Source organism: Euprymna scolopes, chromosome 7, assembly GCF_053919585.1.
Source record: "Euprymna scolopes isolate OS-2025 chromosome 7, ASM5391958v1, whole genome shotgun sequence".
In the NCBI taxonomy this organism is placed as follows: Eukaryota; Metazoa; Mollusca; class Cephalopoda; order Sepiida; family Sepiolidae; genus Euprymna; species Euprymna scolopes.
The window spans coordinates 15469951-15495888 of record NC_136488.1 but is presented as its reverse complement, the minus strand read 5'-3'; the positions used below and the strand labels follow the sequence as shown (position 1 = coordinate 15495888).

The 25938-nt window shown below is 32.6% G+C and overlaps 1 protein-coding gene across 2 annotated transcripts in view; it reads right to left on the bottom strand.

The window, feature by feature from the left end:
• LOC145279614 (uncharacterized) overlaps window positions 1-25938 on the bottom strand; it is a 350943-nt gene that overhangs the window by 126009 nt on the left and 198996 nt on the right. For both annotated transcript variants that reach the window (XM_080130812.1, XM_080130813.1), the window contains exons 4-5: window positions 9242-9359; window positions 2705-2783 (exon numbers count right to left, since the gene is read on the bottom strand). In XM_080130812.1, the coding sequence (XP_079986938.1) occupies window positions 2705-2783; window positions 9242-9359 (197 nt within the window). The remainder of the gene's footprint in view (window positions 1-2704; window positions 2784-9241; window positions 9360-25938) is intronic.

The window sequence follows — 25938 nt, the reverse complement described above, 5'->3', positions numbered from 1 at the left end:
AGCCGTGAGACTTTGTTGAATTTGGGGTTAGTCCGGAGAGATTTATATTGAGGTGGTGCATCACAAGTGCTACAAGTTCATCCAAACACATTCCATTTAAATACTTTGTAAAACAAGCACAGGGATGAAATGCTGCAGTGATTGGACAGGGGTTGGAGGTCGATCAACAGTGCAGGATCTAATCAATTGCAGACTCTTTTTTGAACCCTGCCCATTAAAGAGATACTAGCAGGTGATGCACTGACCCATATGTCGCCATTATTACCAAAACAGTTTAGAGTTACAAAGATTTTGTCGTCAATTTAAGAGTCATCATGGTGAATTTATACTGACATTGATCCGTGGTATGAACCGTGTTTGATTAGTTAAAGTGAAGTTTAGGACAATTTTGATGAAGGGATGTATTTATTAATACAGCAACCGAGTATAAGTTTTGCATCAAAACTCTGAAAGCTTATGAAAAGAAACGTGTTTAGCATATTAAACTGTTTTTCTTTCCTTTCATACATTCAAACAAAAATAATCATTTTCTTTTAAATAATAACCTTTTTTTTGTACATTCAATCTCTAAAAATTTGATGAATTGTTGATCAATTAAATTTATATAATATAGAGCATTTTATAAAAAAAAGGAACTATAATTATTTATTTTTTTGTAAAAAATAAACAAATATATACAGATTGTGTAATAAAAAAAATTGCTTTGGATTTTTTTTATGACAAAAATTTTATTCTGAGACCAGGCCAATTTGAAAAGATGTGTTCACAACTGGTTCAAGCTTTTTTTTAAAAAGAATATGCATAAATATAGAAAGTTATGTTGGATCACAATATATCATCAGTTCACAACAAATGCTGCCATGGTGGGTTATGTCCATCTGTAGTCTGTAACTCATTTATTTCTGGTTTCAGTCTTAAGGATTTCTTACGAACCTAACCCCAGATTATAATTTAAGGAGAATAGAAAATGGATCTTGCATTTACTTTCAGCTGTCTCGTAATTCTCGCTTCCCTTATTTTGTCCTTTAGTCCTCACATTCCATGAGCAATGTTTCTGACAAAGAGGGAAGAATTGCTGTTTTCTGAATCTATTCCATCTAACATTTATCTTCGGTAAATTTTTTACCTTGAAGTAGTATTTTCTTTTTTTTAGTTCCATACATAAAGTGTTGATTTCCATTAAAATAAAAATAAAAACTCACACTGGTCATTTTAAGAGTTCCTTTTTGTTATCGAATCAGTTAGTGTAGTGAGAAAGTTTTAACAAGAATACAGCTCATATTCTGATCTTTGGATTTTTTCTTCATGGTACTAACGAGAAATATGTTTGGTGCTCCAATGACCAAAAACTGCCCAACTTCAGGTGACATCGTCTCAAACAAGAACACCTGTTATCACTAAATTTCAGTTTTTTTACTGGACAGATAAATCATCCATCTTATATCAAGCTACAAATGATAAACCATGGTTAAGCCTAAGCTCAACAGTTAGAATCAGCTTCATCACATCTCACATTTTTGTTTAAAGCTTTTATATACAGCACAGGTGATTTTTTTTGCCATTCAGCTTTGCCCATTAATTAATTTTATTACTTGGCACTAAGAAATCTTGGGTAGTTGATCTGATTGCTTGTTAAAATAGAGAGAAACAAAACAATTATTTTAACAAAGTATGTAATTTGTTTTACACCATGATGCTTGCAATAGAACTGCTTTCCACTAGTCTTCATCTTGTTGCTGATTACAGACCATTCTATTTTGGCTTGACCTGTTATAGTCAACATTATCCTGCAAGTCATGTATACCAGCTTCTATAAAATCTCAATTACAGAGTTTGTGTTCATTCTCAATTTGCCAGTTAAGATATTTACAAACTATTAGTAGATATCTTCTAAGTAAGAGATCTTTATCTCCATAGCCAGGTTAATTCAGTTGACATCTACTTCTATGAGGTTAATGTGTTAATATGTCAAATCACTTTGCCTTGATTATGGCTTCGCTTTGGAATATCTTAGCGAAAACTTGAACTGGTTAGTATGTAGCATAGATTAGTGGTGGACATAACAATTCTGGTGTCATCCATTAATTACCATTTCTAATTATAAACTCAAGTATTGACTGAGTTTTTTTGATATCATCTTTCTTTCTTGGGTTTACCTACAATAATAATAGTTTTTGCCATCACAGAGATGAGCTGACCATCTTTGGCACCGGTTCAACAAACTATTTCCTGTTTTGGGTGAACTTTTTGATCATTATTATTTTGTTATCTCATCTTGGTTGTTATATTCACAACATTTTTGATGATGTAACATTTGATCTTCTTAAAATGCATCTTTTGAACTTGAGAACCTTGAAGTCAAACTTAGAAACTTGCACTGAATTTTGAACAGAATCCCTTTTTTAATCCACATTTTATCCAGGATTTTATTAAATTCACCTCTATAGATGAAGAGTTCAGTTGTAAATTTTATATAAGTTCCAGAGTTTGTATCTAAGTTATAAAAGGTGCATCTGGTAATTGTCAGAGAGTTACATCAGCTAAAACATTGCAACAAAAAAGAGAATAATAATCCAAATTATCCTTCCTAATTTAAAAAAAAACATCCTGAAACACATTATTCTTATCAATTCTGGATTCTTTGCTTGCTTATTATAGTCAAAACATAAAAACAGTAGAAAAGTACTCTCAAAATGTAACTTACTTTCCCAGTGGATTGATACTGGCTTCCAATGACTTGAGATGCTTGCAAGCTTTGATGTTGTCTGGAAGATCAATAATTCCTGCAATGAACCAAACATACAAAAAATGTGAGTACATTTTACTAACATTTTCAAATTCTAATTGACATTAAAATATGTAAAACTGTACCAGCGAGATGTCTGTTCACACTACATTTAAAATTCTGCATGTCAGTACAGCTATGGAACCAGGAATCTGGGAAGGAATTCCGAAGTCTAGCAGAGTAGAAGGCTTTACAGTATCTAAGGATATCTACGGTATAGGGGTAGGATTTTGCAGCTTGTCAAATTAGTCATGTATGTCGAAAGAGTGTAAGTGCTTAAGTTCACCGGAGCACATGCTATTAAAGTAATTGTAAAACAGACACAGAGATGCAACATTTCAGTGATAGGGTAGGGATTAGAGTTTGGTTGATTATATATATATATATATATATATATAATGGGAGGTGAATGGATTTGATGAATTAGTATAAGTTTATTTACATGTTTTAATGAAATCAAGGCAAAAAACAACTTGGGATAATGTACTTGTCTTGATTTCTTCAAACATGTAAATGAACTTATACTAATCCATTAAATTCATTCACCTCCAATTTAATATACTATAGCTCTAGAGGACTACATTTCACCTATTGAGCTGATTTTGTTCATGCAGTATTCTGACCAACTTATGTGAAAGTCATACTCCACCCTTTTATAAGTGGTAGCTATATATTTAATTACCCTTTATCATTCTCAAACTCTAAATTCAGACTATCATGTATGTGATAATAAAAAGGATAAAAAATCTGATCATATGAATATAAAGTAAAAAAGAAACTAAATGCTTGACGATTCGTCTGCTCCGTGGTTTTTATTCAAGAGATTGTAGATTGAATATAATTATGTTTTTTAGCTGTTTTCAAATATGAAGTATTTCCTTTCGGCTTCCAGTTAGTGTCAGGTAATCAAGATAGAAATATGGATTGTTTTGTCACCTTTTTGTATTCATTTCATTCATAAAATTGTGAGGGATTATACTTTGGTTTCCAGATAATGCCGGATCATCAGGAGAGAAGACGCTCTGTTTTGGGGTCAACCTCTTGACAACATTTTATGCATATCTAACTGATGTGAGGCCCTATTATCTAAAAGAAAGAAATCGACATGACCATATGTCAGAAAAAAACGTACAGAAGAACACACACACACACACACACACACACACACACACACACACACACACTACTTCATATTTGTTGTATGCTAGCATGTAGTTAGAACATGTATTCCTGTCAACAACTAAGCTTGAAATCTCATTTTCAAATGTTGATAGGAAAAAAATTACCAGACTGGAAATGGTACATGCTTTTTTTTTTGCTTGTCTGTTTAATGTTTGACCCGGAAGTAGTTTGCATGACAAGTACCTCTTTAATACTCAACACCACCCGCCATCTTTTAAAAACATGTGTACCCAGGGCAGAAGGTTAATTGTTTTTTTTTCTGTTTGTTTGCTTTGAAAATTCCTTAGTTTTATGTTGGCCAAACTGACAGATGGAATGATTAGTAGTTCATAGTTGGGTGACTGAGCAGACAGCAGGAACTGGAGTTTGTTGAGTTTGTTAAGAATGGATGTTGGGTAAATTGGAAGGAGAGGGAGGGGACAAGAATAAAATACTGGAAGGGAGGAAGTGGAAAGGTAATTGAGGAAAGAAAGATCAAAGAAAAGAGAGAAAAAAAAGAAAACAAAAAAAAAGAGAGAAAAAGAAATGAGATGAACATAGGAAAGAAAGACAGAAAAAGAGAAAGGCAAATGAAAGAAAAAGAATAGTAAAAAGAAAGAGAAAAAGAGAAAGAAAAAGAATAAAGACAAAGAAATAAGTCAAAAAGAAGAGAAAACAGAAAGAGAAAGAAACAGAAAGGCGAAATGGAAGAAAAAAGAAAAATCAAAGAAAAAGAAAGGAGAAATAGAAAAGGGGGGAAAAGAAAAAAATGAAAAGATAAAAAAAAGAGGAAAAGAAAAAAAAGAAAAAGTAAATGTATAAGCAAAAACAAAATAAAATCTGGAAAACTAAAATAAAAAAGAAGTACAAAGTATAGATTCATCATTCAAGGACTAGTGATATTTAATACATAACATGCAACAAATCAAACGACAAAGGTAAATCTAAATTCAATGTTAAAATATACACAAGAAAAAAAAACATTGCTTTTGTTCAATTTACAAAAATAATAGAAACATCCAAGCAATAACCGTCTCCTTCATACTTTATACTATAACACTAAGTGTAATATCTGCACTTTTTAACATGTCAGTCCCAAGAAACAACCAAGAACTTACCTCTAGCATTGCTGCAATGGGAAAGGATATGTCCTTGATACTTGTGGCACCCTAAAATGGGGCAAGACAAAACACAGCGATTTTTGTTCATACATATATTAATCTCAGCTTCCTATCATGCCTTTTATGGGGAAATGAAAACAACTAAAAAGCTGTTATGCACGTTGTTAACCTTATGAAAGGCCAATAAGATGTTACAAGATACATCAACTTAAACACAAATAATTATATGTTTGCCGTGCATAATAAATAGAAGAAAAGTTTAAAGGTTAATTTATTTTCTTTTGTCAGAGGGAGGGAGGAATCAATTAAAACTGAGTGAGAGCATTGTAGTTGATATGCAAAACATGGTTAATTTGTTTATAAAATTCACTGAAATTTTTCAAACATATTTTTTAAAGTCTGGTTTTGTGTGAAATGTTTAATTTAAAGTTTCAATTTTTCAAAACTTATTTTTTAAAGTCTGGTTTTGTGTGAAATGTTTAATTTAAAGTTTCAATTTTTCAAAACTTATTTTTTAAAGTCTGGTTTTGTGTGAAATGTTTAATTTAAAGTTTCAATTTTTCAAAACTTATTTTTTAAAGTCTGGTTTTGTGTGAAATGTTTAATTTAAAGTTTCAATTTTTCAAAACTTATTTTTTAAAGTCTGGTTTTGTGTGAAATGTTTAATTTAAAGTTTCAATTTTTCAAAACTTATTTTTTAAAGTCTGGTTTTGTGTGAAATGTTTAATTTAAAGTTTCAATTTTTCAAAACTTATTTTTTAAAGTCTGGTTTTGTGTGAAATGTTTAATTTAAAGTTTCAATTTTTCAAAACTTATTTTTTAAAGTCTGGTTTTGTGTGAAATGTTTAATTTAAAGTTTCAATTTTTCAAACATATTTTTTAAAGTCTGGTTTTGTGTGAAATGTTTAATTTAAAGTTTCAATTTTTCAAAACTTATTTTTTAAAGTCTGGTTTTGTGTGAAATTTTTAATTTAAAGTTTCGATTTTTCAAATCCTAAATTTATACAAGCTCTTTTTTTTAAAAAAAAAAAACTCTAAAAAAGTCATATTGCCACTTGGAACTGTAAAGGAGCTACTATTCGGGTGATTGTGGAGAGTTGAGCAAACAGATGACTGCTTACAGTACATTTTAACTTCAGCATATTAGTACAGTCAGGGAAGCAGAAAACAGGAAGGGGATTCTAAAGTCTAGCAGTCTGCAAGAAGAAACTATTAGAGAAGGGTTTCGAGCATCTAGGAGATCTCAACAGTCTAGGAAGGATCTGTTATGTTGAGTATTCATTCAGAAATACCAGATTTAATTTTCGTGAGATGCCTTTCATGCAAAACTTTGTCAATGGCTTTGGATATATCAAGGGTTAGGGTTAGTTTATATCACAATTGAGTCTTATGTTTTTTGTTGTTGATCACTTTTCTTTTGTGAATTTGCTGAATTAATAGTCAAGCTTATCTTAACTTGCGCATGCTTGGAGTACTTTTTTATTAATAATAATTTCATTTTATTTTTCTTATGTATTATCATTCTAAAATAACTTTTAATCTGTGTATACAGTTGTATATTATTTCACTCCTACCATTTAATAGGCTTTGGAGTTTTTAAAGTTTAGAATTTCAAATTTCTTGATTCAGAAATAGTTCACATCGGTCTTCTAAATTTCAACATGTACTGACGTGTCATACTATTTTCAACTCGATTATTGGCAAGTGCCCGTTTTCTTTGAGCTTCCAGACAAATTGGCAATTATCAGGCCAAACAATTTCAGGGCTTGAGTATATAAAGTTTTTTTTTATTTTATCGTTTGTTTTCATGCATATTGAAGTTTGTTAACCAATCAGATTCATATTTATTCTCACCTGTGAGTTGAAGTGTCCATTATCCAATAGCTGTGCTTCAACCAAATAAAGGTTTGGTTGATATCTACTTCCTATTCTACTGTTTTGCTTTCTATACAGTGATGCACTGTTTATTTGTGAATGTTTTAAATTAATACTTCAGCCTATCTTAACATATGCGTGATTGGAAAACTTCATTCTAAATATTTCTTTTATTTTTCTCATGCATTGTTATTCTAAAGTAAATTTTATTTTGTGTATACAGTTGTTTGCTATTTCACTTCTAAAATTTAAGTTTTGAAGTTCCCTGAAGTTTAGAATTTCACTCAATAGCTGTAACATGAAATGCACTAAAAATAACTAAACATTAAAAAGTAAGAATAATGAAAATGACCATTAACAATTAGGAAAAGTTGCTAATTTTATTTTACTAAGGTGTCACCACTTATGAAGGCCCAAAAGCCACACGATGATAAGGGCTAATGAATGTCATGTGCCCAGTGAGACAACAATGTGATGATTGGTGGACTGGTAATGGTGGAAATTTAGCAAAATGTAAAGTGTGCATGTGTGTGTGGGGGTGTGCATGTGTGTGTGTGTGTGGGGGGGGTTATTGATAGTCCTCAGGAGAACATGCACTGCAACATTTTTTTCCCATGGTTTTAAATTCTTATGAGAACTAAGAAATTACAAGTTGAACATCTTTTTGTTTAATAAAACTTGTATTTTAAAACATCTAATAAGAAAAAAATAAGTGATAACAAAGCTAAGAAATTGTTTAAACAAAATTAGTACAAAATTCAAGGCAGCTGTTTTGTAAAATCGGCTGAACAAAATGAAGATTAAATGTAAGTGTATTTAGTAAAGTCATGTTTTAAATCTTTATTTAGCCAATTATGAAAAATCATGGATTAATTTTTTAAATATTTTTTTAAAAAATGATTTAAATGTTAGTATTGTTTGGTATTGTGCTGATTGACACCAGCCCATCAAAACTAACTCCATTCAAACAACTTTCTTAGTCAGTATTCTCAGAAAAAAAAACTGAACTGAGTAGGAAAACTTATGAAAGAATAGACCAACCAGAATGAAAGAGATATATCAGACTGATTGCTATTTGGGTCTAATTTTAAAAATTTAATCGACTTCTCTTCATTTTTTTTTTTCAATTTTCTTATCATTTTATTCAAGCTGTGGATGGGGTATCCTACCAGATGACAGATATTCACTCGCTATCTCATACATTCCAATCATGAGATCTTTTTAAAATTTTAACCACCCTTTTTTAGTGCAATTGTTTGATCCTCTCTTGCACTTTGTTCACCAGGTATATTTTCAAGGTAGATTTTGAAATTCTTTTTCATGAGTTCAGTTGCTCCTATAAACAATGGAATGATGGAGATCTTCCTAAGATTCCAATTTCTTTTCATGTCATATAAGACCTTGGTATTTTGTTATCTTTTCCCTCTCAGCTCTGTTTATTGTGAACACTAACTTTTACTAAGATTGATTCTTCCTCATTCTATATCAGATTTAATAGTTCTGTTTTCTTGTAGGGACAGGCGTATAATTTATTTTCAACTGTTATTTCTGGTATATGTTCCCAGGATCTGCTGCTGCATTCAATATTCAACTTTTTACAGCTTGGTCATCAAGCCTTGATTCTGAGTAGCCATTATAATCCTCTCTTGATCATCTTCATGGAGTGATCCTCTTTTTAGCCAGTTTACAGAGTCTTCCTTATCTATATAATCCTGGATGAATTCATACAGAAAATACTTGGAACACTTGGTTGGTTCCTTCTTCCAGTTCTATGCAATGGAAAGTCTTAGTGTATTTTTGACGACACTTTAAGGCTATTTCCATAGGAAACTTATTTTCTAATTCTGTAAGACCGTCTTGTCTAAAATGTTTGGCTAGTTTTGTCATGGCAGTTGTTCTGCTGGCTCTTGTTTTATGATGTTGATAAACCATTTTGAGGTTTTGGATTTTGGAAGCTCAGCAAATATTAGCCGATGCTCACAATAGTGGCATGATGCTGATGGTCAATTTCTATAAGGTTCATACCTCCTGCTTCTCTGGTCAGATAGAGATTAGGCAGAAACTGGTTTTTGTATGTTATTCTGCACAGTGTCAACATCTGCATTTTAGTGTCTATTTTGTTTATGTCCCTTTGTGGCCAGTACATGTATATACATGTACATGCATGTTATGTATCGATATAATAAAACTATGACACATGTATAGATATACATTACAAATATTATATGTATGGTGATGTAAAAACTATAAATGAACTTGGTTTTCTGATGCAGAATTAATAAATTGAAATTTCACTTACCATTTTTGCTGATGTCAAGTTCATCTAAATTGATGAGACTTCCAATTGCAGCAGGAATTCTTGTGATTTCATTGTCCGAAAGACTGAGTTTATGCAAACCATGGCAATAGAATAATTCCTGGAAGGGGAAGAAACAAAAAACAAAAAAAGTAGTTAATTAAAATGAATGGAAAAAAGAGGAGAAAATTCAAAAAAAAAAGGAAGAGAGAAGAAACAAATGAGATATAGGAAAAAGAAAAAGTGAAAATGAAGAAGAGGGGAAGAAAGAAAAAGAGAAACAAAGAAGAGATAGAAAGAGAAAAGAGCGATAAAAAGAAAAAGTGAGATAAAAAAGAAAAATAGAAGATAAAAAGGAAAGTGAAAGCAAGAAAAGAAAGAAAAAAGAAAGGAAATAGAAAAATAAAAAAACAGAAAAGGAAAGTAAAGGATAAAAGAAAGGAAAATGTCAATAAGAAAGAGAAAAGAAAAAAGACAATATTTCATAACAAACAATAAATTAAAGTGGACACACTTGAAATTATTAATTACCAATGAAATTTTTGCAACACTTTCGTTTTACCTTATTTGTTATTCAGAAAAATCACCAAATTTCTTTCTAAATATTTTTACTACCTTTCGTGTATGTGTTTTTTTTTAAATATACATGATATGCACATGATTTAATCAAAATAATTTTCAGCAAACATACACTGCATTCAACTAGCCAATAACAGAAAAAACAGGAAATTTTAAACATTATATTTAAAAAAGAATACTTCATTTGCAAACTCATTATTCAACAAGAATGAATTTTAATTTCTTCATTGATGAAACAGCCATTTTGATTCGTTTTTTTATATCATATAAACGGTGCTTTATAGTTTGAATATATATATATATTTATTATTACTTTATAGTTTGAATATATATATTTATTATTACTTTATAGTTTGAATATATATATATTTATTATTACTTTATAGTTTGAATATATATTTATTATTACTGTTTGATCTGCTTAGTTACACATGTTTCGATTAGCGAAAAAAGTATCAACATTCCAATAATTTCATCAAACTTTACAAAAATAATTATTATGATTAGGGGAAAAAAGATATAAGAAAAAGAAGAATACACAAAACAGGGGGGAGGGAGAGAATGAATCAGATATCAGCAGCAGTTAAGTTTTAAAAGACACTGGAAGGTGATAAGGGTGAGAGGGGTTAAAATCAAGGGGCGAAGGAGAGTTTAAAATATTAAACTAGACACGGATAGGAATAGAAGGAGGGGGGAGAAAGAGAGAGAAATGGTGGAAAGAGATGTATATATATATATATATATATATAATTTGGGGCAACGCCAGATATGTAAAGATAGTAAAAATTGAAAACAAACACTTGCCATGAGTATATTTTCAGATTATTATTACTACTACTACTACTACTACTACTACTACATTTTATTTAATACAAACATTTTGTTTACATATATTCTGGATGTTGTCTTCACTATAGACTTTTTCAAGACAAAAGTATCATGAGGTCAATTTAACTACTATCACTCTTAGATTGGCCTGAAGAAGCTGCTGCCTTAAAAAAAAAAGGCTATAACCGAAACATGTCTTCCAATATGTAGCCAATATGTTTGTATAAATAAAATAAATACTGAAATATATTGTTACTTGTTATTGAGCACTGTTAGATAAATATATTAAATTCATGAGATTAACTCTTACATTGTCTGGGTGTTATTCAGACTATGGTGCCAAAGAATATACATATCCAGAAAATGTATTTATTCCCCACTCATAGTATTTTATTCATGCGTTAATGTAGTACGTCTTACACGTGTTTTGTTGAATAGCAGAAATTAACCAAACAACTAATCGGAGACAGAAGTATGTTCCTCAGAAAAAAATTAGAGTTTTTTTTTTTCTCCTTGGAACAGAAAGGAAATGGTGAAAGAAAAATTGTTGATAAAAAGAATTGAAAATTTTAAGATTAAAATATCTTTTACTTATTGAATTCACTGCTCGTGAGGAGACGTTATTTTATAGTACACACACACAAACATATATATATATATATATATATATATATATATATATAGTAATTTATAAAATATATATGGCGATTAAGCTACAATTGAATATTCCGCGTTTCATCCACTCTAGGATTCTCCAGGCTTATGTGCGAATTTTGTGGTTGTCTGTCGTTTTATATACGCACTTCTATTGAGATTTTAGTTAGCCAATCAGCTTTCTAGCATCCACCGCACCTTCCTATCAGCCAATGAACATGCACTTACAGGACAAAGGCCCATTTGACCTCTGATTGACCTGATTCTTTGTGTGTGTTCTATTTAGCCTGGATATCTAGCGTCTTGACCTGTTTTAAATCTAGGTTAGGTTTTGTTTTTTTATGTTAGTTTATATATAGACATACATACATATATATGTATGATAGTTTATGTATGTGCATGTTTATTTTATTTTATTTTTTTTATTTTTTATTACATTTTCACCCCAAACAAGGCACATTGCCACTTTGGTGTAGGGGCTACTATCAGGGTCAGCAACTACTGGGGCACTATGTAGGGATTTGGGCAGCAAGATGTCGGTTCACGTTGCACTTGAACTTCTCCATGTCAGTACAGTTAGGGAAGCAGGATCCTGGAATGGAATCCAGAGTCTAGCGGTTCTGGGGAAGAAACTACTGGAGTGGAAAGATCTTTTACATCTAGGGATCTCTACTGTGTGGGGGTGGGATTTAGCTGCCTGTCGGGTTTGTCGAGGGTGTCTGCTTCGTGGGGGCACAAGTGTCTGCAGTTCGTCAGAGCATTCACCATTAAAATACTTGTAGAACAAGCTGAGGGACGCAACGTTTCGTCGATGAGACAGAGGCTGAAGCTTAGATGCCAGTTCAGGGCCTATCAGATTGGCGACTCTTTTTTGAACCTTGTCAAGGAGCGAGAGACTAGTAGCAGATGCACCAGCCCAAATGTGACAATACTCCATACATGGGCGAATGGTGGCCTTATAGAGATACAGGATACTTTCAGGTGTCAGTAGTTTTCTAGCACGTAGAGAGAGCCTACCTTTTTTGCAGCGGCTCTGGCAATGTTTTCAATATAATTGTTCCAGCTCATGTTTTCTGTGAACGTTAGGCCAAGCAGTTTGAAAGATGTACGCTCAGACAGGGAGTTACTGGCCATTGCTATTGGTGGCAGAGAAGGTTTCTTGTAGTTATTGAAGGAAACGAGTTTAGTCTTGGCATCATTGAATGTGACCATCCATTTATGTTCCCATTCCACTACAGATTGGAGGTCATCCTCTAGTGTTTTTGCCATTTCTTTAGATATGTGTTCATTTGTTTTCCTGTTATAGAGTGTAGTGTCATCAGCATATATACCCATCTCAGAGGCAGTTTTGTCGGAGAGGTCATTAATAAATATCAGGAATAATAGAGGTCCAAGAATAGACCCCTGAGGCACTCCCGCATTTATATCACACTGTTTAGATGTTCGACCGTCGAGGACAACCTGGATTTTTCTCTTATCTAAGAAGGATTTAATTATGCTAAGTATTCTACCAGTGATACCGTATGATTTAATTTTCCTGAGGAGACCTTTGTGCCATACCCTGTTAAAAGCCTTAGATATATCTAGAGTTACCGCTCTACCCTCCCCCGCTTTGTCCAGTGAATGGTATGTACGTTCAGAGATTACAGTGAGGATGTCAGCTGTGGAACGGGCTTGTCTAAATCCATATTGTTTGGCAGTCAGAAGTTTAGCATCTGTAAGGTGCCGGACTAGAGCATGGTTAATCATGGTCTCAAATATTTTGGCAAAAAGTGGGAGGAGGCTAATGGGGCGATAATTTGATGGGTCAGTTCTTTCGCCAGAATTCTTGAATATTGGTACCACAGAAGCGGTTTTCCAACAGCCTGGAAAGCAGGATTCATTAAGGCATTTGTTGTAGAGTTTGGAGAGAACTGGAGCTACTTCGGCTGAGCACTTTTTTAATAGCACAGCTGGGATGAGATCAGGTCCACATGTTTTGAAGTGTCAAGATTTTTTATGATAGCATGTACCTGAGCAGGGGTGATTTTTAGATCGTCTAGCGTGGCGTCTGTCCGCAAAGGAAAGTCAGGCAGGGGGTGGTTGGAAGGGTCCAGTGTGGAGTTCGAGGCAAACTGGCTGGCAAGCATATTAGCTTTGTCGGTTGCTGAGCAAACAACCTCGTGATTGTTGGTTAGTGGGGGAATTGTTGATTGCCCATTATTTACTACACTGTTGTAGATTTTCCAGAAGTCACGATTTCCCAATTTTTGTGCTTCGATGCGTTTTTTAGTGGTTTCAGTAAATTCTCTCTTGGCTGTCGCTATTTCTTTCTTAACGTTATTTCTAGCTTCTATCTATTGTATTTGTTTATTTTCTTCCATCTTCTATTTATTTTATTTGTTTATTTTCTTCCATCTTCTATTTATTTTATTTGTTTATTTTCTATTTTATCCTGTGAACATAGTCGTTCGCTATTCCTCTCCTACATTTAATAGATGTTAGGGTTCTTTAAAGTACAGGATAGCAAATTTTTCATGAAGGCATAATCTACATGGATCGTCTAGGTCTCTACAGGTGTTTGCTTGTCTTACTATTTTCCATTCGACTACCAGCGAATGGCCGCTTTCCTTGAGTTCCCAGTATTTATTTGCTAGCTTTGTTTTCATACGGTGTTTTTCATTGTTGAATGTACTTTTGTGGTCATAATATCGAGTTTTGAAATCTAAGGAAGTCATACCTACATAATATTTCTGGTTATTCGGGTTTTCTTTTGCAAATATCGTGGCCTGGTAAACTATGCTTTTGGTTAGACATTTATTTTGAAGTGGACAAAATGTATGGTATCTACAGTTGCATTTATCTTGTTCATTATTAGTATTTTTATTTTTATTTCTTGTATGGTTGTTGTTGTCCGGAGTTGGTTTATTATTATTATTTCTGCTAGTTATATATGTGTCTTTTGTGTTAGTTTTATTTTTGTCATGGTGTCTACTTTTTTTATTGTTTATTTTGTTGTTGTTTACATTGTTTTAATTTAATATTTTGTTATTATGTGCTTTAATTATCTCTAAATTTTCGCAGCAGCTGTAGAATAACTTTATGGTATTTTTATTGAAAATTTTGTGTAAGGGTTGGTTGTGGGAAAGTGCTTTTCGATAAGATCTAGAAATTTCTTGCCAAGTTTTGTTTTTAACATTTAATTGTATGGGGCCGTATACCAAATTATAGTTCTTTTTCTTCTATTTTTAATTTTATTATAGTTGTTGGTGTTTTGTTGTTTATATTTGATATTCGTGGCTTAGTGGGGGATGCCCTTTTCTCTACCCTGCAACCTCTCTCCCACAGAAGAGACGTTGTGAGCCTATCCTTGTTTTATCGTTATTTCCATGGCAGGTGCTCGTCTGAACTCCAATCTCTGATCCCCCCTCGCTAATCTTTCACGAAAAACACCCGTCTAGCTGAATCCACTGTGAAAAATTCCCCCCACTCTATATCTGTGCCTAAATCAAAACGCGGATTTCATGAACAAAGCTTCTTTCTTAGAACTGCACGCCTGTGGAACTCTGTTCTGTCTGCCTGCTTCCCTCTGGACTACAACTTGGATGTCTTCAAGTCCAATGTTAACAAATTCCTAATGAACCGCCCCCTTAAGTAAACACTTCAGCAAATCTCCAAACTAACGTAATGTACTTGCAATAACCCTTATCCCTGAGTGGCTTCTGGGCCTTGATAAGTGGTGATCACTGTGTAAAAAAAAAAAAATATCAATGTTTTTGTATCCACTCCCTTTTAGGGCTGTTTCATAGATATTGGTTGACCTGTTAAATGCATTTTCATTGCTTGAGTTATTGCTAAGTCTACTTACGATCGAGTTAGGAATCTGGTTTATAAATGATGGTGGACGTATATTGGAGTAACGTTATCTTTTAAGTAGGGTTCATATGTGTTTTTATCTAAATTTAACGTGACGTCCAGGAAGTTTGTTATTTTTATGTTAGCTAATACATCTACTTTTAGGCCTAACTTTTTCATTTCCTTGTGTATGATTTTCTAAATTTATCTCCCTTGACTTTGTTGGAGTCTTTTATTATAGCTAATCCATCATCTCTATATAGGCCGATGTCCGTAGTATCAAATATGCTTGTGACGGTATATAGAATGGATAATCCCACAAGATCTGATGCCTCTGCAGAATCCAGGGCACCCATCACCAAATCAAACGAATTTGTCATTTTAGTTTTTATCCATTGGTTATTGTTATTTATTAGAACTGATTTTCTACATTTTTTAATGATGTTGATTTCCTCCGAGGATATATCAGTGTATGCCTCAGCAAATTCTAGGGCAATGTTAAAAAGTTCTTTGGATACGGAGGGATAGAAGTCTATGAGGTCGAACTGTATAAACGTACATTTTTTTTTTGTTTTCTATATTTTTAAACCAGGTGATTGCTTCGCAGTATTTGCCCACTGGTTTAATTCTAGGTCTTGTTTGATTTGTTTGTTTACTCTAGAAAGTATTGCTTTGCTAATTCTACCTATTTCTGGTTTAGTTGGGTTTATCAAGCGGGTGCTGGGATTATTATTGAAGTCCCATTTGTGGTCTTTGAGCAGAATGTATGCCTCTAGGTTTCAATTTGCCAACTTTATCGCTAATTTTTAATTTATCGGTAATTTGTTTACTTTCAGTATTTATTATATCTATGTAGTCGCATTCATTTGTGTCTAGTTTTTTGTAGTTTTTTGTAATGTTTTCTGTGATTAGTTTGTTATATTCTTGTTTATCTATTTTATAAAATTTCTAGTTTTATCTGCTTTTATAAAGATTTTATTAGAGTTCTTTATGTTTCTAACGATTTTGTGTCGTTTCCGTTGGAAATTGTTAGGTTGATTGTGGAATTCTAAGTTTTTAACTACGTTTAAGAGGTTATTTTCAAAGTTTATCAAAAGGTCTACTGTTTTTGCACTTTTTAGGGTTTTAAAACCTTGGGATTCTTTTTTGTTTACTTTTTCATTTTTAATAAAGACATTTGCTCGCCATTGCATTCGGCGTATTAGTTCATCTGTTTTTTTTTAATTAATTTAATGATATAGCTATGCTTGCTAGGTGTGGGGATGTGTTTTAGCGATATTTCGAAATTAACTCTTTCCATATCTATTTTTAATGTGGTGAAATAAATTCTTTTGAGAGTGCTCAACTGTTTCAAGAGCTAAGTATAGAAGGTGCGTATATAAAAATGACAGACAACCACAAAATTGCGCATAAGCTTGAATAATCCTAGAGTGGATGAAACGCAGAATATTCAGTGTAGCTTAATCGCCATATATATTTTATAAATTACTAACTAGCTCTACCTACAGTGATGATCATATTTATTGGCACGGTAAAATAAAAGTTAAATTTTGTCTAATAAATTCTAAAAAAGGGATTAAATTAAAGAAAATAACAAAGTATATTATGTATTTTTAACTGGCCTTTCCGATGCAGCAATCGGATTTTAGAAAAAATAAATAACAAAGGAACAACAAACATAATTGCAAAAAACCCTTGTTCAAAATTATTGGCACGATTTATTTAATAATCAATTGTATAGCCTTTGGCCTTGATTACCTTCCTCAGTCGCTTTTCATAGTTTACAACCAAGTTGTTGCACTCTTCAGTAGTAATTTTAGCCCACTCTTCCTGACAATAATCCTCCAATTGAATAAGATTCTTAGGCTTCCTTTGCATTACCCTCAATTTTAATGTTCTCCATAAATTTTCAATTGGATTAAGGTCTGGGCTTTGTGATGGCCACTCCAAAACATTAATATGATTGTCCTCAAGCCATTTCTTAGTCAGTTTAGCCGAATGCTTTGGCTCATTATCTTGCATGAACCACCAACGACGACCAAGTGAGAGCTCTTTAGCAGAGTCTTTCAGGTTTTCATCCAATATTTTAACATAATCTTCCTTTTTTATGCTACCTGTGACCATAACAAGTCGCCCTGGTCCAGAGGCAGCAAAGGATCCCCAAAACATCAAACTGCCTTCACCGTGCTTCACTGTGGGTATGGTGTTCTTAGGCAGGAAAGCTTCGCCAGATTTTCTGTAAATATAAGACACTTTATTATGGCCAAATAACTATTTTCGTTTCGTCAGTCCATAGAACACGTTTCCAGAATGCAACATCTTTATCAATATGACGTTTTGCAAAGGCTAGCCTTGCTTTCAGGTGCATAGGCTTCAATAAGGGAGTCTTTCTCGGACGACATGCTTTTAAACCAGCTCTCTTCAAAACTCTACCAACTGTATGTCGAGATACATTCACTCCAGAGGTGCTCTGTTCATCAACAATCTCCCCAACAGAGATCCTTGGGTTTTGTTTTACTTGTCGAACAATTTTCCGTTCATCTCTTGGGGAAAGAATCCTATTTCTCCCTCTACCCTCTAAACTCATAACGTGGCCTTGCGATTTGAACTTGTTTATTATGGCTCTAACAGTAGATTTGGGAAGGTTTAGCTTCTTTGAAATCTTATCATAGCCCTCCCCATTGGTATGGCATGCTACAACAAGCTTCCTGACGTCTTCGCTGTATTCCTTAGTTTTAACCATGGCGATTAAAAATTATAATTTAGTCACTTATAATAGTTTAAATAAATCGCTATCTAAAAATTATCTGAAAAAAATTATTCACTGAATTAGCGTTAAACAAGCATAATATGGCTATAAAAAAGTTCAGAAAGCACGTAAACCGGAAATTGATTGATATTATACTGATACTAAAATAAAAACAAAGCCGTGCCAATAATTTTGAACAAGGGTTTTTTGCAATTATGTTTGTTCCTTTGTTATTTATTTTTTCTAAAATCCGATTGCTGCATCGGAAAGGCCAGTTAAAAATACATAATATACTTTGTTATTTTCTTTAATTTAATCCCTTTTTTAGAATTTATTAGACAAAATTTAACTTTTATTTTACCGTGCCAATAAATATGATCATCACTGTACGTATTGAGCACTTTTGAAGTAAATACTTAAAGTTTACGCATAAATTTATACTTTGGTATATTAATTCTATGTGAATAAATGAAGTAGTTATATATATATATATATATATATATATATATATATATATATATATATATCACACACTAAATGTTAAACAAGCTTTACAAACTATAAACCTGTTTTTCCTTGACATCAGATTTTCAAAAACAGAACATGGATTCCCAGAAGTTTTTTTGATTATCATAATTTACTCTAGGGATAATCGCAAACTTCTCACACAGAAGTGAACTAACTTATTATTATAGCATCATTTATTTAAATTAACAAAATGTCAGAAAATGGAAATAAAAATATCCTAAATCTCCTGTGTATTATTCACATCAAAGTGACGACAATTGCGACTGTACGAATCAAAAAAACAATCGTAGGCGTGACTATGTGATCATGTGATGTTTCATATTTTCTGATTTTGCAGCACACCTCCTCATTAGAGAGGTCAGTACATCAATAAAAAAAAAAAACACGATTAAATTGCTATAAAGATCTTTTAAATAAAATATTACCATTACAGTTAGTGATTAACTCTACTGGACAATTGATTAGATGATAATCCAGTAAATCGTCACAATATTCGACTTAGATGTGTGAAAATAGTGTTGAGAATTGAATTTTTTCTTAGCAGATTAGATGAACTAGAAGATTCCATTAGAAGTTCAGGATTCTTCTTTTCCATCATCAGGTTTAGATATTAAAGGTGATACGGTTGTCTTGGACTTGAGGGTGAACAACACCAACCGGCATCTTACACCTGTTCTTCATGTAGTTTGATCCATAGAGTTAGTGTGTGTGTGTGTGTGTGTGTGTGTGTGTGCTGGTGGCATTCACTCTATACGGGTTGAACCAGCTTCCTCCAAAGGAAGAAGTGTCAAGAGAACATTATTTTATTGTGAAAATAGTGTGTAGACCTGAATTTTTTTTTATAAGGTTAGATGAACTAGAATATTCTATTAGATGGATTTCATGGCGATATGATGGAATAGGGGCAAACACCTTGCTGAAGGGTGTCCAAGGCAGTTTAGTTATTGTATTGTGCAAGATTCTATTTAAGCCATAGTACTTAACAGGTACTACCACAACGGGTCACAATAAACTTAATAGTAACAAAAGAGTAACTTCGCATTTTGTAAATTGCCTAAATCAGGAGGGGGAGTTCAACAGCTGTAGGTCATGACAAGGACTCATTTGCCTCTGGATTCCTTAAACTTAACCGTTATATATCAACGTTCATGTTTGATATTTAAATCCGTTACTCAACAGGTGTTAAAGGTTTAAGCGAATAGGAAAAAACTCATGAAATTCAATGCAAAAGAGCTGAGCAAATTGAGAGAAAAAATACAAAGTACAAATTTACATTTGAATTTGATGTTTGAACAATAAATTACTGTAAGAGATAGGAGGTAGGGGAAGAGAATGAGAGAGGGTGGAGAGGGTAGAGAGAGAAGAGGAGGAGGAGAGAAAGGAGAGAAGAAGAGAAAGATAAATAGGAGTGAGAGAGAAAGAGAGATACGGAGGGCAGGAGAGAAAGAGAGAGGAGAAGAAGACAGAGGAGAAGAGAGGAGAGATGGAAAGAGAGAGATTGAATGAAAGAGATAGAGGAAGGGGAAAAAGAGAGGGTAGGAGGGAGAGAATGTAAAAACAGAATTTCCGAAAAAATATTTTTAAAATGGATTAAAAAAATGGTCTTTAAAAGAAACAAAAAGAATTTTTTATCGTTAGGAATTTGGACAAGTGCTCTTTTCAATCATAGAAATTCATTAAGATTGTTGTTATTATATGTCAATTTCGATATAAGCAAAATAATAATCGGAGGTGAAATAATTATACAAAGGTAACAAAGGGATAACACAGGTTTATTGTATAAATAGTACAAAACAAACATAGTCTAATGAATGAGATTAATATATATATATATATATATATATATATATATATATATATATATATATATATATATATATTAAATTCGAAGTACAACAGAATTGTAATAGTTTAAAAGCGAAGTGGGGCATTTTTTTTTTAAACCTTATAAAAAAAGATCGACTATAATGTAAGAAGAAACAGGATCGACTAAAAGTAAGAATATATATATATATATATATATATATATATATATATATATATATATATATATAACAAAGAATTAATAAAACATGTTAAAACCACTTTAAGAAGAGTTAAAAACATTAACTTTTCAAAAAGGAAACTATATATCAGAATCCTAAGATGAATAGAAATAGATAAATTAATCGTGTGTTATCGGGTCCTACAGAATATTTTTAGGAGGTAATATTATATAAGACAATTCTAGACAAAAAGAGAACAGCTAAATATACTTGATAAAGCAAATGGAATTTATAGTTTTTTTTTTTTAATTTCATTCAGAAAAATATTTTTCGGAACAGAAATTTGTTGATTGAATAAAGAGTACAGTTCAGATTTTTTTTCCTTAACCCATGGATTTTCGATGTAGGCTCATCTCCTCAAAGGAAAAGACATTAGTCCAATATTTGCTAATGACTTTTCCTGAGGAGAGGAGCCTACATCGAAAATTCATGGGCTACGAAAAAAATCTGAACTGTATTCTTTATTCAAACAATGAATTTCTGTTCTGAAAAATTATGTTTGTTTGAATAAAATTTAAACAAAAAAACTATATATATATATATATATATATATATGTATGTATGTATGTGTGTGTGTGTGTGTGTGTGTGTGTGTGTGTGTGTGTGTGTGTCTGTAGGTAAGTATAGAAGGGGAGTGCGCCTACACTGAATATATAGAGGCCCTTTCTTTTTTTCCTCCATTTTTGTGTCAAACTCTTCCTTTTTCTATATTTCTTTCAGTCAGCGTCTCTCAGGATCAGCTACTTATTGTTAGTGTTAGAGGGGTGCTAGGTTGTTCCATTATAACAGTTCAATAAAAAAAAAAAAATCAAGTAACAAAAATTGGAAACTAAACAGTTTAATTTTTAGTGTGTAAACATACATTTCGTCCCTCAATTTCATTCGTTTTTAATTAAGTTTAACTTTTCATTTCATTAAACTAAATTTTAGCTGACCTGTAATATAAAACACGTTTCTGTGTATTTTCATCTTTTCATCATAGTTGATTTAACATTTGTTTTACATGATGTCACGTTTTGATTTAATCCATCAAACTGGATTTCCAGTGCTTTCATCAAACTGCAGGTGTCAATGTGTTGGATATTTGGCAGGTGACCCCAGAAAGAGAGGCATTCGATGGGTTGCACACATGCAAATTAATTCCATTTAAAGGGTGCGAGACTTTCAACCATTGTCTATTGAAATGCATAATTTGACTAGAAATAAGCGAGAGGATATCGTTCAAAAGGTCGAGACAATAGACAATGGTAAATATTAAACATTTAGAATGAATAGATGTTTATATAAATCGACAACAGAAAGCAGTCAGAAGATAGTTGGACACAGAGCGAGGACAAGCTGCCAAAACATCCCCCCACCACATGTCTTCACTGATGTCAACACCATCATACTAAATCGAAAAGGTTGTCATTAAGAATAAACAAAATATTTTTATAATCCAGCTATGCTGTGTTTTATTTGCTGCCAGGTGTATATATTTTAGACAGTAGCAAAAGTTGATTTAGAAATTATATAGACTGAAAAGCACATTTAATGACTGACCACAACGAATATATAATAGATGGATAGTTGAACACTAGTCAGATAAATAGCAATATGAACTTATTTTTAAATCCAGGGAAAATTTTTGGAAAAAATTATTTTGATAAAATAAATTTGGATTATTTGGACTACCATCCTCATCTAAATTGTTCACAAATGTAAGCTCCAAGTTTTTTTCATCATTCGAAACGTGAATAAAATAATCAAGATGAGAATAGCTGTTGAAATAATCAATCGTTAACGAATCCTTACCAGTGGATATTATGATTTAGCATTAAAAATGCTGAAAAATGTTTATATTTGTTTTCTGTAATCCAAACTCAGCCGATAATACTTATTTTGTAAAAGGAACCAAATCTTATAACACCAAAGTGAATAGAAGAAAAATGGATCAAAAAGGAATAAAAAGTCATAACAAAATACACAACTAAAAAATAGCTACAAGTTAATAAATTTGATTGCTACACATGCAATACAAATGAGAAGAAATTGCGATTCGATTTGTAATTAACAAAATTAAAATCAGAAAAAAAAAATTCAAAGATTTCATTAAAATAATCCTAACAGCATTTAACAAAAATAAAGATTCTTCTTTTGATCGATTTTCAGCAAAAAAAAAAAAAAAGAAAGAAAAAAAATTTATCAAATTTCAGAAAGCCGCTTCCACTCCACGGCACAGCTACTATTATGTCTTCTTTCTCTTAAAAGAGCAGGTTAGGACACTGGCAAAATAAGAACTTTATAGTGGAACTAGCACTGCATAACCCTAGTTATATTTCTCCAAGATGTAAGGGTGCAATGCTGGGATAAGCAGAGAAGAACCAGTGTTATTTCAGAGTTTTTCTTCTTCTAGACAAGTTGTTGTCCTGGAAAGTTTTAAGAATCTTCTATTGGCCAATAGCTATAAGTGTAATGGATTCATAATTTTCTCAAAAGGAAAATCATCATAATCATCATAATCATCATCATTATTCAGTTTAAGGTTCATTATACATACTAACATGTGTTGGACGGTTTTAAGAAATTGACTCCCAAACTAATCTATCTCTGGCCAAGTATTTATTTATTCCTCTTTCTCTCAAGTTCATTTTTATCATTTATTCCTTGGACTTCCCTTGTGATCTGGACCTACTACCTTAATTATTCTATATCTATTAATCCAATTCATTCTTTCAACATGGCCATGTCATCGAAATTTCCTATTCTGCATACATCTAGATTTAATCTTCCTCTGAGGTCATCAGATCTAACTGCCTTTAAGATTTACATTTCACACTGTATCATTCTTGTATAATTACTCTTTATGCAACGCATGTCCTCAACCTTCACTGGCCAGGTTTCACTTCCATACATCATCACACTGCGTACACATGCCTTAGAGAAAGTGAATTAACAGCCGAGGAAGAACTTGAATGCAGTACACTGAATCCTTCGTCCACAGATAAACAGAACAACGATTTCCCTACATGAAACAAGTGTTTGTATCATTATATTATGCAAATGAGAAACAGAGTTGCAACAAGTTGTGTTCAGTGTAAACTAGATATAGCTGATTTCTTATTACTGAGACTGGGTCAAATATGTACAATTTCTTAAACCATAATAAAAGTTTCACTTAAATCCATTTGAACTTGCTTTCAGAATCTGAGTAAATTTATCACTTTAGAATGAAGAGAAAAAAATTCACGATACAGTCAATATGTCGTGCTTTGAAGTAACTTTCTAAAAGTATAAAAATACTATTAAAAGGGGAAACCAAACTAAAGCTATTCCTATATCAAGTCCAAATAATACAAATGTTTTATTATTTTGGACTGTTGTAGTCATACTAACAACATGTAAGCAGTGCTATCAATAACTATAAAACAAAAAAATACGCTTTCAATTATCTGTTTTGTAAGGTGCTTTGGACTAGTGGTATAAATATATTGCTTCAAATCCTAATATCAGGTTACAGAAGTTTTTTAAACTTGTAAGAAACGAAAAACATTGCTCTTTATAAAAGACATTACTTGTTTAATTACTTGACCCTATGTGACCTAGACATGACATACGGTCAGGTTTATTGTATAAGAGGTGCGTTCAATAAGTTTCTAGACTTTTTTTTCATATGGACACTTTTATCGATAGTACACACATGAAACTCTAGTCCCCTTCGAAATAATCTCCTCCAGCTGCAATGCACTTGTTGTACCGTTCTAACAACTTCTGGCAGGCCCCATGGAAGTCCTTGTGTGCAAGCGGATCAATGACCCGCGTCACAGCCTCTTTCATCTCAATTGTCTCATCACAGCAGTTTCTAAGGTTTTCCCTGAGCTTAGAAAATAACCAAAAGTCATAGGATGCAAGGTCTGGACTATAGAGAGGGTGAAGAACTGTCTTGATGCCCATCTTAAATATTCTGTGATAAGGACAGAGTTGCAGACTGCCCCCTTGGGACAAACTTCATACAAATCTTCCACATCTTAAGTTCCTCATGAATAATTGTGTGTACAGTTCCCACACTGACATTAAACTGTGCACTTATTGTCTCTATAGACACACGACGGTCCTTGTCCATGAAATTCTTTATTTGGCCAATCAACTCTGGTGTTCTGACTTCCTTACTTCTCCCACACCTCTCATCATCCCTCACAGACTCCCTACCTTCCTTGAATCTCTCATACCACTCTAAAACTGATGCTCAACTCATGCAATATGGTTCAAAAGCAATCTGAAGCATTCCATACGTTTCCGTGGCATTTTTTCCAAGTTTAAAGCAGAATTTTATTGCATATTGTTCTTCTAAAGTGTTCTCACGTCCAGATTGCATTTTTGAAATTCATCAACTGTGACAATCAGGCTTTAGTAGGGTGTATTCCAATTCTTGCTGTAGCTGTTCATTTAAACCTGAAATTATAAAAATTAGTCATCTCATATACTGACATTTTCAAGAGTCTATGACAAGTTTAAATACCTGTATAAAAGAAGTCTGGAAAGTTACTGAAGGCATCTCGTGTGTGTGTGTGTATGTGTGTGTGTGTGTGTATGTGTATGTGTGTGTGTGTTTGGGGAGAGAAGGTCTAGCCACAAGTTCAAGGCCAATAACAAATTACTTATAATAATTGCCCTTATCTAGGAGGATGTTCCCTCGTTTAACTGATGACAAAGTAGATACTACAGTTTGATCCTGCTCCAAAATGTTATATTTGCAATCCTGCAGGATTTCTTCATTTTTAATCAAAATAATTAATTTGTCTAATTAAAACTACTTAATTTACATATTGTAAGAAACAAATATAAAAAAAATTACTTTGGAGTTTTTAATGGCACAAAAGTTGATCTAAGATCAAGTTACATGTTTGTTTTGTTTGCATTTGGGAAGGAAACTGGTGATATGTAAAATCGGTTCTTCTCTGAGGGGCAGACATAACTGGAATGCTGAATTTACACCTGGTTCAAAGTTCACTAGAAAGTATTCAAGTAACATTTACAATGTAAGGACAAGAATAGAATAAGCAAAAAACACAGAAGAGTCGAAGCTGTGCATTGTTCACCTGCGTCTGATATTTCTAAGAAAGAAGAGAGCATCTCATTAAGAGGGCCGACAAGAATATCTGTGTTATTGGCTTGATAAAAAAAAATTAATGGTGCAACGCTTTTTTTGCAGAGGGGAGGGGTAAGTCAATGGATGGGGAGGAGGTATTTCCAGTAAATAAACTGTGCTTTCAAGCTCATCTGTTGATACACCTCACCCCAAGGTAAAAAAATAAAAATAAAAATAAATAAAACGCTAGTCAAACATTTTGCAACAGTACATGGAACCCAGCAACTTACATCATCATAGAATCCATGTTTTGATAAGAATTTCAGAGACAACTTCAATGCTAACAAAATGATGTGACCTTAATGTAGTAAAATAAACATTAAAGCAAATAAATATTCATTATATGAAATACTAG